At 46.0% G+C, this 15,718-nt stretch overlaps 1 protein-coding gene across 17 annotated transcripts in view; it reads left to right on the plus strand.

Moving 5' to 3' along the window:
• The window catches only part of TANC1 (tetratricopeptide repeat, ankyrin repeat and coiled-coil containing 1), a 229,698-nt gene that overhangs the window by 170,145 nt on the left and 43,835 nt on the right, over positions 1-15,718 (plus strand). For 12 of the 17 annotated variants that reach the window (XM_027591492.2, XM_027591493.2, XM_027591498.2 and 9 more), the window contains 7 exons: positions 117-380; positions 5,586-5,708; positions 6,491-6,772; positions 7,517-7,674; positions 9,938-10,169; positions 11,345-11,511; positions 13,260-13,867. In XM_027591492.2, the coding sequence (XP_027447293.1) occupies positions 117-380; positions 5,586-5,708; positions 6,491-6,772; positions 7,517-7,674; positions 9,938-10,169; positions 11,345-11,511; positions 13,260-13,867 (1,834 nt within the window). The remainder of the gene's footprint in view (positions 1-116; positions 381-5,585; positions 5,709-6,490; positions 6,773-7,516; positions 7,675-9,937; positions 10,170-11,344; positions 11,512-13,259; positions 13,868-15,718) is intronic. The other 5 variants (XM_027591495.2, XM_027591494.2, XM_027591505.2 and 2 more) reach the window with 3 other exon arrangements.

Consider the following 15,718-nt stretch of genomic DNA (forward strand, 5'->3'; position numbering starts at 1 on the left):
CTGCATGGACCGGAAAAGTTTCCATTGATAATGGGGAGGGCAGTGTGCTTGTGTTAACTCTGAACAGCCCCAGCTATGCCTGGCCTCCTTCAAAGTATTTTGGTCTCTCATTTCAGCCACAATTACAAGTTCATCCGAAAATGATGACCGGAGTGGCTCCAGTTTGGAATGGAATAAGGACGGAAGCCTAAGGTTAGGGGTACAGAAAGGAGTCCTTCATGATCGCAGGGCAGATAATTGCTCCCCAGTGGCAGAAGAGGAGCCCCCTGGGTCAGCGGAGAGCATACTGCCCAAAACTGAAGCCTCAGTTGGAGATGGTCCGGTCCCTTATTCTCAGAGCTCCAACTCGCTAGTAATGCCACGGCCCAACTCAGTTGCAGGTAAGGCCATGCCTCTCTCCAGAAGGGTTGTCTCACTGGCTCTGAGGTACCCCATGTTCACTCTCTCCACTTGGGAATCTGATCCAGACACAAGCCAGCTTTGTGATCGTGGATCGGGTGCTTACCTGTCTAGGCCTCAGTTTACCCATCTGTAAACATGATAAGGCTGTCCTTACTGGTCTTTAAGTGATCCTTCCACTCTGGAATTCTGGAAAACTAATATTTAGACTCTATGGCTCTTTTGTGTATGAAGGAAGAAGGTGCCAAAAACTTTGTTCTTGTTTTTGATATTTTAAGCCTGAGTAAAGTCTAACTTTTTATTATGTCTTGGTAAATAGGAATCCTTGTTTAGAATGAGTTTGTTAATATCAGCTCCAAGAATTTCTGATCCAACTTTCAAACTTATTTTTTATAATTGAGGCCCATCATAGAGATGGGAGGTCCACCTTCTGTATCATTCAGTTACAAGGGAGCTCACAGCTTAAAACGTACGTAGTGGAAGTGAGCCTTCTCAATCAAGGGAATGCAGGCAGGCAAGGCAGATGCTCCTCAGCAGGATGGGGCAGCTGGAGCAAGATGACACAGAAAGGGTAACTGTTGGTAGTTAATAATGGGTGGTCGTCAAGCAAGGAGAGCAGTGGGGTGAGGGAGGAAAAGAACTCTGGTTCTGAGCTGTCCTGCCTGCTTTCACAGTCCCGAGTTTCTAAACTCTGTGCTCTTGGGTTGAATTTAGAGACGACCTTGTTTCAGTCCTTCTTTGTCACCAACGTAGTACTTAAAACTTCTCCTCTACTAACACAGAGACCTAGGTTCTCTCTCCCTACATCAAAGAATTTTTTTATACTGCTCCTTGGGGATGTGGCAGGCCAGTCTGGTTGTTGTGAGGCATTTTTATTTTTTTCCAATGGAACTCCGAAGCAGCTAATACATAAATGGCTCTAATGGAAAAGTTCTGAGAGGCAGCTCTAATTCACTTTCAAAGGAAGTAAATGGCCTTGTTCCAGAAGAGGGATTTGGCATGTCTGCCAGAGAAAAGTTCTGGGGAGCGTTATGCATATTGAGTGATGGTTCTTCCAGAAGCTTTTATGCCCTCCCACCACTCCCCTGCTACCGACAGCGTAGTATGTTGCACCTGAGGCGTTTTATACCGCGTCTACCTAGTTAGGATGAACGGTTCATTTGTACGATCCCAGAACTTGATAGTTTTATTGACTTCAACAAAATAGCAAACTTGTATTCAATTTAATCAAGCTATTTTAAAATTAGTAAACACATTAATACATTTATAGTGTTGAAAGCCCCCCATTTGGGGTTATGTTTTCTGCCTGATGTTCTTTCATGTGGTCTCTTGCCATGTGGAGTGACAGTGGGTAGGAGTTGAGCTTTTCCAGGAGAGTGCAGTGATTATAGAGCGGGGCTCTCGGATTTCTGCTGTGCTCATTCATTAGTGTCTGTGTGTGCACTTGAGCTAGACCTCCTGTGGAATGGGAGGGTTTTACCTCTGGGTAAAACTTTGAGCAGTGGCTGCCTGGCCGAATGGGTGGGCTCATTTCTTCTGTGTTACAAGTTTTATCAACTAAAAGCTTATTTTGGAAATAAGCAAGTTCCTTACCTCATGGTATCTGTTAACAAGCTAGGAGTCTGGGAGAGTCTTCACTCCCCACCTTCCTTACCCCTAAAGCTGAACCTCAGTTCAGAAGTCATGGCAAGATTTTTCCATGTATCATTGAGAAGAATGAAAGATTCAGGTTGTGTAGACTGTGTGTAGCACTTTGTCTTGTGATTAGAAGACCAGCTGCTGCAGACGGGGCAGTAGGCAGCCCTCAGTGTTAGAAGGATGAAAATAATATGTCCAGGACTGTTTATTGCAGTCCCTAGGAAGTATTTGCATGTGAAGATCCACATAAACACAAATAAATTGCCATTTGGGAAACATCAAATGGTTAAATTTGGTAGAGTAAGGACTGGCAGGTGAAGGAAAGGGGATGCCAGGTCTCTGTTCACAGCTGCCCCAGGGGATCTGGCCTCCCCTGGGGGGTGAGGGTATGGGAGCAAGTTCCTGAGGTGGCCGCCTTTATTATCATTGAGCCTGTTACAAAGAACTGCGGTTCTCTCTTCACTGTTGTGTCTAGTACAGTAAAATTCTTATGTCAAAGACTATAAAAATAAGTTGGGTAGATTTGGAGAGTCACTGTACAGAGATTTTCTTTGTAAAGGTATTTATTGGAGTGGAATCAATTTCAAATGCAGTCAGGTTATTACTTTATACCACATCAAATGTGTGGCACGGACACCTCATTCCTTTGTTAGGAAACAGAACCAGAAGCCTTTAAAATGATATCTCAGATAATCTAGAAGTTAGGTGATTAGGTTCTACTGGTTTGGGCTAACTTCTTTTTTCTTTTAAAATGCTTTCTAAGTGGACCACAGACACAGTGTTTAGTTTTCCAAGAAACAAACCGAACTACCAGCCAATTTCCTTGAAATTCTAACTGGTAATTGCTTAGACTTTATGGTATTTACCTTTAATATGTTAGTCCGTGGTGTTTCAACAGGTGTTTCTTTTTGTTCAGTTCAGGGAAGTTTCCTTCTGCTTCTCCCTCCACCCGACCCCACCCCCCAAAAAACTCTCCTCTCCTGTAGCATCTGAAAATGTCTTTCTCACTCAGATGTTAGATGTACTGTGTGTGTGTGTGTGTGTGTGTGTGTGTGCGCGCGCGTGCGCGCGCGCACATGCAATGAGTGTGTAATTTAACTGTAGGGATACTAACAGTAGGTTTATTGCAGCATAAAATTATTGCTTTACCTCTGATTTTTCGGCCCTGAGTCCTGAGGATTTCGAAAACATTTATTGTTAAATACCAGAAGTGAGTCTTGTTGTGCAAGTGACGTCTGAGAATCTACTGTGCGCCTGTGTGAGAAGGCAGAATGTGGTCCAGCAGCCTGCTCTGCCAGGTGAGGAGCACCAGGGCGCCGAGCAGACAGCTGAAGCAGCTTCACTGTCCCGAGTTGTCTCCCTCAGTGGCCTTGACAGCAGCTTAGAAAGCAGAGGCAGCCGGCAGCTCCTGGCTTGCAGCCCCACTAGCCACTCCATTTCACCGCACCTTAATCATGTTTGACAGAGACTCAGAGCTGCGGAGTGGGGGAGGCCGCTTTGTTGCACACTTGGGAGCCAGAGCTGCAGTGACTTGAAATCTGAAAACAGAGGTGTCTGCCGCCTCACCATCTCCTGTACCTGTGTCAAGCTAGGGCTTTTTTGCAGTCCTCTCTTTGGAATGCCCTTTATATGGTCTCATGTTCTCAATCCTTTCAATTGTCACAAAATTATAAACTGAATGTCATGTTCTGAGGGGTCAGGAGAAGAAGGGAAATAGGAAACCCTTTGGAGGCTTCAAGTGTCTTTGAGTTCCCTAGGGCTGAAGCAGCAGGTCAGATGTTTGTGGCTGTTCAGCTCTGAGCTGAACTTGGCTTACGGGTTACAGCTCTGGGTGCTCCTTCCCCCTCAGCCTCCAGCATGTGAGTGTGCTCACGGTGAGATGTGTTGAGGAGAGGGGCACTTGTAGAGGCCTGGCTCAGAGTCCCAGGTCCCAGGCAGGAGCCTAGAAATACATGTTCCGGGCGGTGTTATTGTAGGGAGCCAGGGTGCTGAGTCTGGTCCCGGTGGCCCTCCGGGAAGTTTCACACACCCTAGTTGGGAAGGAGCCAGAGAGAGAAGCTAGAGGCTGCCATTGGATTCCCAGAAATTAGGTCCATTTGGAAGTCCTACATAAGGAATTAGCTGAATCTTTCTAATGGGAGAGATCTCTGTTGGGTATTGACATAAGTGTGTACACAGTGTGTAAATAAACTGGATACTCACCAAAAGGATAGAGGAGCATCAAATGTATGCTGTTGTGAAGTCATGGTGTCAGATGTCTCTCCTGGGACTGGGTGTGGTGAATTGTCCTTTGGGGAACATGGCAAGAGGGGACGTGCCACCACAGAGCCAAGCCCTGGAGCCACCCACGTTCTTGTTGAATGAAGGAGTCATGGGGGGAGGGGTTGCTAACAGTGAGGAAGGAAAGGGTGAAAGCCTCAGGAGGGGAAATAGGACCCAGATGGAGCAGATGGTGCCGGTCAGTGGCTAGATGCTGTGAGCCAGAAGGTTTTCAGCAGACAGATGGCCCAACTTCTCTCCCTTGAAACTTGGTCCCACTAATGATTTCACCAGTCCTTAGGAGCCTTAGACCTTGGAATTCAACTCCTGCTCCCCACTCATTTACCCTCAAATGATGCCTATATTTTATTATCCTGGAAGAGAATTGTATGTCTTGGATTAGCAGTACCTTATGTTGGGCCACTTAACTCACAAACAAATTAGGTTAATTTTATTGAGAATTCTCTCACTGTGGCCTAGGATGTATATGCAAATAAGAGGAGGTTCTTTTTTTTTTTTTTTCTTTTTGGGCAAAAACATGTATCATGTATTTGTTAAGATTTGCTAAGAATTAGCAACATTATTTTGTATTGGTTGTTTTTATAATCCAGCTGGTATGTATGTATGAATAGACCTTAATGCATTTTAACTGTTCCCTATGTACTGTGAGTCTTACTGATTTGATCAGAGGTAAATATTCCTTTTTTTTAGAATAAAAAAAATACATACCTTTAATATAGTATATAATATATACATAAAAATTTAAAGCTTAGGAATATGTTTATTTCCAATGAAATCTGCACGGCTACTTTCCAGTCAGGAGCTGACTTTTAGTGTTTGAGCACTGTGGGATTGTACTGCAGAATCTGCTCACTTAATCAACAAGGTTGGAATTCCAGGAACCATGGAAGGCTCTCCGGAGCTGCAAAGAAGACTCTAGTACTGTGCTGTGTGTTTGCAGTGAGTACCGCAGCCTTGTTGAGGGACACTTGGTCAACTTTCTTCTTAACATTTTTGGTGAAGTCTGTCTCTTTCCAGGAATAATGGAGAGTTCTGGTAACCATACCACCACATCATTAAGAATGAGGAACACTTGGTGTTTACCGTTTTTAGGTTAACCTCACTGCAGGAAAAAATAAGCTGGGGTTCGCAAACAAAACCAAAATTACCTTGAAGTCCATTTAGTTGAAAGCCTAAACGAAATTGCTTAGTGATTTATGATTTATAGTAGTTTGGGTATGATATTAAAATCAACTTTGAAAAGACTAAACTTGAGTTTAATATTACAGCAACAAGCTCAACCAAATTGGAAGATCTGAGTTATTTAGACGGGCAGAGAAATGCCCCTCTTCGAACGTCAATTAGATTGCCGTGGCACAATACAGCCGGAGGTAGGGCACAGGAAGTTAAAGGTACTGATCTTTGCATCTGCTGGGATAGTGGATATCATGAATGCATTCACTCAACATTGAGGATCTGTGATAACCAGCGTTTAAGCCAGCTCATTTAAAAGCATGATGTGTGTGTGTATGCTAAAAGTTTATTAACGTGTGCTAGGAGGCCATCCTTAACGGTTTGGGGCTTCTTCCTTAAAATCTGTGATCAACTCGTTTCTGGAGTTGAAAAATAATTCTGCAATATATTTTGAAGTGAGGGGTAATTGAACACTCACTGGATAACACTCGTCACCAACAAAGAATCGGCTTTGTTTCAGGTCCGTGGGCCGTTGGCCACCTCCCGTAATGCACAGTTGGGTGGTCCACAGCCTCACCGAAGGGGCCATGCGTCACCACGCCCAGATGAGAGCTGGGGTGCTGTCTCTAGGAAATTGCCTTTCCCTTTTACTCCTACAGTAGTGGAAGAAACCTGGCTTAGATACTGTTTCAGACAAACCGATAAGACCTGGTTTGGGGCCCTCTGCATCACTTTCTCTAATCCTCTGCATGTCTATCCTGAGTCGTGATGACAGAACTAGCTGGTCATTTTAATAGGACCCTTTGTAAAACCAATGGGGGGATTATAAATGAGATATTACAGAAGTATTAATAGAACCAGATTGGAAACACAGATCGCTGGTGGCATAAAACTAAAGGCTAATACTGAGTATAACATGCAAGCAATGCTAAATTGAGTTTTTAAATGTATAAAATTATGACATTCTTCTAAAATAATTATCTTTTTTTTCCCCCCTAAGCACGATTTGCTCCCTACAAACCCCAGGACATTTTGTTGAAACCCCTGTTGTTTGAAGTACCAAGCATAACGACAGACTCTGTGTTTGTGGGAAGGGATTGGCTCTTTCACCAGATAGAAGAAAACTTGAGGAACACAGAACTGACAGAAAATAGAGGCGCCGTGGTTGTTGGAAACGTGGGCTTTGGGAAGACAGCAATCATTTCTAAGTTGGTGGCACTTAGCTGCCATGGAAGCCGCATGAGGCAGATTGCTTCCAGCAGCCCCGGTTCACCACCTAAAAGTATGTGCATGTTTCATGCTGGTCTAGTTGATGATCGAATGTAAGGTAGATGGAGGACATCCATTCTCAGTTCTCCTCACATTGTTCCAGCTTTTTGAATGCTCCCATCTCTCCTGATGCCCAGGAGCCACCCCCTGGGGTGAGGCCAGCCTTCCCTGGTCTTCTCCCAGCCGGAGGGCCTGTTTACCTCTTTATATGGGCAGTGAAGCCTGATCCGGTGCCCTGGGGAGTTTGGGTCCCAAAACCAAGGGGGTTAGGCTGCTGGCAGAAGCAGCCAGGTGGAGTCTGTGCACAGTTCTCTTGTACCCGGTTCTCCACAGCTTTTGTCCTCTCTGCTGGATTTACCAGGAGTATAGAAACTAACTTAAAATGGGATATAGTAGTAAATATTTGACTAGTCATGTCTTATTTTTATGTATCATAAACCCATTAAAAGAAAGTGTCTCTAACATGGTGCACAGGAACAAGTGAGCATGAAAGATTATTATTATTTTTTTTTAAAAAGCAGAAGGAATTTAATAAAAAACCAGAAACAGCAGTTCTCCTTTGGGGGGGGCGGGGCACCTGGATGGGAGGCAGGGCTGAGAGGGACATTTGTGTTCTCCTTTGGACCTTTGCATTTGGGATGGTGTTCACTCATTACCTATTAAAACACTCTCTGGGTCTAATCAAGAAGTATGTTCAGTATCTCACCGTACCCCTATTCTGATGTTGTAATAATTAAATTGGTCTCTTTCTCTGCAGCTTCAGATTCCTCCCAGGATCTTCCTTTCACCCCATTGCTTTCACCGAGTTCTTCTGCAGGTGTTACCAACACAGCTAAAACACCCCCTGGGTCTGGATCTGATACACCTGAAAACCAGAGACCAAGAGAGGATGCAGTGAAATACCTTGCTTCTAAGGTAATCTGCTGTTCTAGGGGGAGCCTTCCGGAGTGAGGAGGTGGGGGAGAGAGATGTTTGTTAGTTTGGCTTCTGAGAAAGGAGTTTAAAGAGGGATCTTAAAACAGAGACCATTGCATATAATGCAAAAATGTAGCTGTTGATAAAATAGCAATAGAGTACTCCAAGTAAAAGGTATTAATGAAAATAAATGGCCCCAGACACTGGCAGTGGACTTTTACTCATCTTCAGCAGTGGGTTGAAAGAATTCCCCAGAGTAGCAGGTTGTACCGCAGGCTCCACAAATCCACCCTTAAAAACACATGCTGGCCTTCACTTGGTGCCAGAGCGGGAGACTGGGAGCCTTGAACGTGACCCAGGCAACCACGCCTGTGTTCCCTGTGTCCTTCTATCAGAGGTTTCTTGCGATGTTATGAAAGAGACTTGGCCAACTTTCCCTTTGTAGATTCAGAGCCATCAGGATCCTTCTGAAATTTTCCATGTGCTTAGCATCCATCACAAGTTCATGAGCCGCCCTCTGCATTCGAGCAGTTACGTCGCTCACTCCTGGTGCCCTGCTTGGGTCTCCCTGGGCAGCAGCGGTGTGAGTTGGCGGAGCTAGGGAACACGAGGGGCCAGTGTGAGGGGGGTCTAGGGAAGATGACACCTGGGGGTGAGTTTGGTGCAGGGGATGGAAAAGGAGGCTTTTTTGCCTCGGATCCTTGCTTTTTGCTTCTGCTTCTGAGGTGAGAGTGCTCCTCACTGGTGTAGGCAGCCCTGGCCACCGATTCGGGGCAATCCTCTGGTCAAAAATGGGTGATCAGAGATGAGGGATGGAGTGTAGACTTCAAAGCCACCCTGCCACGGTGATTTTTCAAGCCACTCTGTGACCCACAGTAAGAGATGCGTGTCAGACGGGAGACCTGGTACACACACATAAACAATCTGAAGCAAAAGCCTGTTCTTACAGCCTGTGAAATTCACTGTATGGAGTGAAAACAAGCTGTTGCTGCTCCAGATGGAGCTCACGACCCGCTGTTGAGTCGGCCGACTTCTTTTGTCAGACACGGTGCTGGATGGACGTGGTGTGGGCCGTCTCCCCGGGGGTCTTCGTGCTCCAGCTCACCCGTCTGGGGGAAAGCTGAAGAGCCAACAGCCTTCCCCCGAGTGTTGATGATAAATCGATCTCAAACAGGAGTCACACGACGGTTCCACATTGGCCACATCTGCTCTTGCCTCTTGTTTTTAAGAGTCTGCAGACCTGGAATTTAATCCCAGAACTTTCCTTGATTGTCCGTGTCACCCTGGCCACGCATTTAACCTTGGTGCTGCCCTCATCTGTGACCCAGACCCAGTGAGGCCGGGTGTGTGTAGAGCTCGGGGAAACAGCAGGTGCTCACACCCTTCTGAAGAACACAGAGCACTTCGCACACATACATTTTTACCTTTTTCACCTTTCTTGGCTCATACTCCCATTCCTCTTCTTATTCACACATGGGAAGGTATCAGAGTTTGCATACATCTGCAGCACTTTTCTTCCCAGACCCTTCTGCATCTGGCACTTTCCTTGGGCTCTCTCACAAGCAGCCTGCTGCCACTTCACATCTGTCCCAACATAGGCAATGCTCCTCATCCCCTCGGTACCTGGGCGGGCACCCATCTCCTCCTGTGTGTCCCTTCACAGAACAGGCAGACATATGGTGATTTCTGATTTGAGTCCTTCAAACCGTGTTGCTGTTGAATTTCTCCACGGTGTCAGGGTTGTGTGTGGGGAGGGAGCTGAGGGTTTGAACCAGGCTGCCTGGCCCTCCAGCTCCAGCTGTGACTTTCAGCACGACTCCCCTAGCCACCAGCGTTACCTGGTTTGGGGGAGCAGCAGATGAGCTTCCCAAGGAGATGCTGCTCTTTGTGAGAGCAGAAATGCGGTGATTATGGCACTTCTGGATGTTGAGTACATTGGGATTATTTGGAATTACTTTAAGCCAAGGTAGGCTTTAGGTTTTATGCATGAGTTTTATTCATTTAGTTTCTGTACAGAGTAACTTGTACTGATCTTAGAACCAAGATGGATTTGTGGCTGCAATTAAAAGTCTGCCCAGAACTTGGCAAAGCGTGTGAATGAAAGAATAACCGAATCAGTTAAGCTAAACAATGACTCAGTGTTGGCGAAGAGAAGCAACCTGTTTCATGACTGTGGTGGATGGGAACACTGCATCTGTTTGGGATTGTGGAGGGAGCATGTGAAGAGGGGAAGGTGATGCTGATGGCTGTGCTTCTTGCATAGGTCGTGGCCTACCACTACTGCCAAGCCGATAACACATACACGTGCCTGGTGCCCGAGTTTGTGCACAGCATCGCAGCTCTGCTCTGCCGGTCCCATCAGCTCGCTGCCTACAGGGACCTGCTGATAAAGGAGCCCCAGCTACAGAGCATGCTGAGCCTCAGGTCCTGCGTGCAGGACCCGGTGGCTGCCTTCAGGAGGGGAGTGCTGGAACCACTCACAAGCCTGAGAAATGGTACCTCTGAGTAGCCGTGCACACGCTCTCTCTCGTTAGGAGTACGGAGCCCCCAGGATGGTCCTCCAGATGACTTGGATGGGAGTGAGGGTGGGCGCCTGGGGAGGATGTGGGTGAATCTGTGTACAGCTCGTTCTCTTCCCCAGAACCATCTCCCCAAAGTCCTTCCGTGCTTCTTGAATGGTGTCGTTTTAAAAGAAGCATCTCTAATAAAGAATTAACTCTACAGTTGAATATTTCCAGAGTAGCTAATTTGTAACCATAGGTTATTTAGAGGACTTATGCCCTGGAAACTGTTGCCTGCATGTTTTATATTCATTCCTACCTAGCAGGGGGGATAAGTTGGGCGATTGAGCGACTTGCCAGCATATGTTTTTTCAGGGCCTCTGCTCAGTTGAGTTGAACCTAAAGGCTTTTCTAGAAGTGTTAATTTGATTTTTTTTTTTGGGGGGGCGGTCCTTGAAATATTCAGCAAAGTAGGAGAAGTTAATGCTCTTATGGGTTGTTGCATTTATCCTTTCTCCTCCTTGTTCCTCAGCTTTGGAGCTAGTTTACCTGCCTGCATTAGCACTTCTGCTAGAGAAAAGGGGATTGAAACAGATCTGTCATCATCTCGCCTCATTTTCTTGGGCAGAAAGTTAGTGCTAATAAATGGAAAACTAGATTGAGGCTTGTGGGAAAGAGCCCTGTTCTAGAAGTCTATAAAAGAGAGGTTCTCACCACTGGCTGGCTGTGTGCCTTGGTCCAGATGCTTTGCCTTTGAGGGTCAGTTTTTATTCCCTGAAATTCCCTGAGAGAGTTCTGTGGGGGAGCACCTAGAGTCTTCTCCAGAGTTAATCTCTGTATATGCTAGTTATCTTAGCCATAGCTCATCGCAGTGACAGGAGTTTATGAAGAGCTAACTGTATCATATACATGGGTGAGATCCTGCTAATGTGTGTAATGCAATATGTTTCTGAAAACTGTTCTGTAAGATTTGTTTTTCTCTTGGCTGTGTGCTCCGGTTTTCATGATAAATTTAATAGAAAATATGCTTCTGTGAAAACCATTTCTTCTGTGATATGCAACCTTTTTAGTTTTTCCTAACACTTTAAAGTGTGCATTAAAATACACTGGGTGGTGCCATTTTATAGAAAAGTATAATTTTGTAATTAAAAAATTATTTTATCCTTTAGAGCAGAAAATTCCTGAAGAAGAATACATTATTTTGATAGATGGCTTAAATGAAGCTGAGTTTCATAAGCCTGATTATGGAGATACGCTTTCTTCATTTATTACCAAAATTATTTCTAAATTTCCTGCCTGGCTGAAGTTGATTGTGACTGTAAGAGCGAATTTTCAGGTAAGAAAGAATTCTCAAATCTCTTTTCAAGACCCCATACCCAAATTTTATGGTGTGATTAACAACGTAAACTGTTATAAAGCATTTAGCTGCTGAATTGAAAACCATATTAGGACTTCGAAATATTTAGTCCACAAAGCTCCAAATGGGTGAAACTAGGACCTTTTTACCATCCAAGGCACATGAATCAAGGTGTCAGGAAAGTCTCTCTCAGCATGGCACTGTCGCTGCACTTCCAGAATGCAAGTGTCGGCCCTGGATGTAACTCAGTTTGTCCACTAGAGTTTAAAGTTATTCCTGCTGGTAGTTAATTTGTGTGGGGTTGCAGTGGGACTTTGTTTTTTGTTTTTTTTTTTTTTTCAATGAAGAAAGGAAGGAAAAATTTTTAAGGCTTAAAGAAGGTCCATTTTTTCATAAAACTTAAGCATGAGCTACCACTTGCAGCCAGATGAAGTGGGGTTTTTTTGGTTGTTTTTTTAAAATTTTCTTCCCCATCTTTCCCCTCATTTGAACCCTAAATTATATCTTAACAACCTTTGACTCCTTCCCTCTATCCCTGTCCTTTTTTAGTAAAGACATTACTCTTAGATTTTGATTTTTGCCCTTTTATGATGATGTCTATTTAAAAATAGCACTTGGGTTCTTTCTTTTCTCATTAGAAGTGGCATTAGGCCTCAGCCAAGCTTGATGTTTGTTTTTATGGCCATTTGATTCATACCCTTTGCAGTCATTTATCACACAGGAAGCAGAATTTGGCAATCGATAGAGCAAAGGAACAGAGTCCTATATTTTCTGTACTAGCCATGTCCATTTTGACAGGTCCGTTAGCGTCCATGTAAAATGGGAGTGATTATACTCAACCTGACCCCTGCAATTATTACATTCAGTGAGGACCTGGAGCTAAATTCTTCAGAAACGATAGTGGGAAGTTTAAAGAAAAAACTAAAAGCTTGTCTCTGCTGTGAGGTGTCAGGATAGTGCTGATTGTTAGGATGGGGTTGGGATGGGAGGGGACGTGGGGCTTCTGGGAGCTGGTGATGTTCTGTTTCTAGCTGCTGGTGACACAGGTATGTTTGACTTTGAAAATTAATGACACCATGCAATTATGGTTTGTATGTTCTACTTCCATTTAAAAGTTTACTTTGAAAGAACAGTTAAAAGAAAAAAAGACGGTAGGCTCTACTGAAGTCTGAGGTAGGCGGCTTTGTCAGGGCAGGCTGGGGCCGGGGCACAGCCTGGCAGGGGTGGGGGCGGTTTCCAATTTCCTGGCTCAGTTCTGCAGTCCCAGTGTCTGATGCATGGTGAGGGATGCCTCTTATCTCGGTGTCTGGCCGTGTTCTTAGATACACAGTGCTGGTTTGTGTCTGTCCTTGTTGTATAACCTCTGCACGATGTAAGGATTATGGGTATCAGGTCACTTCAGGATCTCCCTCCCCTTGGCTGGTATGGCCAGCTCGCTGTCTGCTCAGGACCCTTGCGCCTCGCTCGGCTCTGAGGCTTCGGATGAGGCATTCGGGAAAGCCATTACTGATACGATCTCGCATCAGGATTTCTTTCACATAAGCTTTTTATCTTCAACTTATCCTATTACATGTTTTAATACAAAACAATGAGTCCCTGTAATCCATGAAAATCCTCCTTGAAAGAAAAGTTAGTGAATCTGGTTTGAAATGCAGCTCACGTAAAAAAGAAATCTCTGTGGAGTGACACCGTGGGTTTTGGGGTTTCTTTTCCCCCCTTCCCCGCAGGAAATCGTCAGCACACTGCCCTTCGTCAAGCTTTCCTTAGATGACTTCCCGGACAACAAAGACATTCACGGTGACCTGCATGCCTACGTCCAGCACAGGGTCCACAGCAGCGAGGACATCCTCAGCAACATCTCCCTGAACGGCAAGGCCGACGCTGCCCTGATCGGGAAAGTGAGCAGCCACCTGGTGCTGCGGAGCCTCGGCTCCTACCTGTACCTCAAACTCACCCTGGACCTCTTCCAGAAGGGACACTTGGTCATCAAAAGTGCCAGCTACAAGGTGGTGCCCGTGTCTCTGTCCGAGCTCTATCTGCTGCAGTGCAACATGAAGTTCATGACCCAGTCCGCATTCGAGAGAGCACTCCCGATTTTGAACGTGGCCCTTGCGTCCCTCCACCCCATGACCGACGAGCAGATCTTCCAGGCTATTAATGCGGGCCAGATACAAGGGGAGCAGGGATGGGAGGACTTCCAGCAGAGGATGGAGGCGCTCTCCTGCTTCCTCATTAAGAGGCGAGACAAAACCCGCATGTTCTGCCACCCATCCTTCAGGGAGTGGCTTGTTTGGAGAGCAGATGGTGAGAACACAGCCTTCCTGTGTGAGCCCAGGTACGGCAGGCCGCTTGCTGTCAGCGCTTTGCAGGGAGTCGAATGTGCGATTGGGGAAGGGATTCCAAACACGGTTCACCTTTCTCCCCCTTCCCCCTCCAACAGTTCACCTCTTCTAATGGAAAGGCAACACAGGATGAATAATTCAGGAGGGCGATGGAAGATCCTGCTACTATACAAAAGCTTCCTTCCTTTAATTGCTAGAATCTTGGGATTCCTCAGTACCTTTGGTGAGAGAGAGGCGAGGCACACCTGGTGACCTTTCTTTGCTGCCCATTCTCTTCTAGACCTTGGGGCCCTTTATGGGAGTCACATGTGGGGAAGTGTGCTGCATGCTCAGGGGGACAGTGGGTTTCTCCAGGGGCTGCTCTCAGCTCGCTCTCTTCACCTGCAGTCTGTGGACTGTCTTGCACCTGCAGCACCCCCCCTTGCCACCTCTTGGGCACGCAGCATCTTGTCCCAGGGATCAGATGTGTCTGCTGGCCCTCGGAGGAGCACAGAGATCACATGGGCTGCCTCATTTTGCATTTGTGGTTCAGTGTAGTGTAACAGACTGGGATTTGAGCTCGGCAGGATTCAGGTTCCGACCTCGGATGCCCTGTTTGCGACATGGTGCTGGGGCAGCTGCATCCGGGGAGTCGAAGGTTCCATGGAGGATTTGCAGCAGGGCCAGGCCAGGATGCAGTTCTCCTCATTGCCCAGGGGAGCGCCTGCCCCTCGTGTGGCCTTGTCCTTGAGGGGTCAGGGAGTTTGAGGGCGCAGACACTTTCATTTCAGTAAGGGTGGGTTCTTGCCCCACCACTTCTGCCTGGCCCCGGCCCGCATCACTGTTGTCTTGTGGAACTTCTGCTGTTTGTGAGTCAGAATTGTCTCCGACTGTAACAGGCCCAGCAAGCGGCTGGACTATCGCCTGTGAGCTGCACGGGGCATTTGACCTGATGCTGGGGTCCAGGAAGGAAGAGGTAAAAAAAGCATTAGTGAGCCGCACACCACCTTCCTCCCCACGAAGACTGACTTGACATTGACCTAATAGGGGTCTGGCTGGTGTTTCATGTTGTGGGTAGCATTGTTTTCTTAGGTAACCCTGGGCTAAAAATTTGTTCTTTTGAGTCTGGTTTGAGGCAATAAACTTGTCACTTCCAGGCTATTTAGCCAGACTGTAATAACTAGGTGGAAATGTGTGCCATTTTATATTTGACATATTTAGCCAAGTCAGATCATTTTCTAGGAAGATAGGCTGTAGTCGAGTTTGTATAAACATAGAAACAAGTTTGAAAGATTGGAGAAGGGCGTGTGGATTTGTTACTGGGGTTAGAGGCAGACGTAGTTGGACTGGAGTCACCGTAAAGCATGGCTCTGGTTTGGGGGGTAGGCGGCACTGACGGTATGCAGCCGAGGGCAGAGCCGACCGCATGGTGACGGGCGGCTCCCGAGTGCTGATGTGGTCCAGTACGCAGGCATGGGGACTGACCCAGGGCAGGAGAGACACCTAGGGTGCAAGGGGCAAGGAGTTGCTACTTCTTGGGATTGTGTACATCAGCATTTACCCAAGACCCCTATAGTTCTTGAACCCAGAGACAATGACATTTTACTTTTTATTTCTGTCTCTTTTTGTTCATTTTAAACATTCTCCAACTTTTCTGTATTAAAATTCCCAAACTGCCTTTTTTTTTTTTAGCTTAGAGTCTTCAGTCACATCACCTAGACTTAAGCATCATTCACATTTCATTATGTCATTTTTTGCTGATACAAGTTGTAGACACCATGACATTTTACTCCTAAGTAATGGATTATGGACCTCAAAAAGACATTTAAAAAAAAAAGATTTTATTTATTTATTTGACACAGAGA

The sequence above is a fragment of the Zalophus californianus genome, chromosome 3 (genome assembly GCF_009762305.2).
Source record: "Zalophus californianus isolate mZalCal1 chromosome 3, mZalCal1.pri.v2, whole genome shotgun sequence".
Taxonomy (NCBI): domain Eukaryota; kingdom Metazoa; phylum Chordata; class Mammalia; order Carnivora; family Otariidae; genus Zalophus; species Zalophus californianus.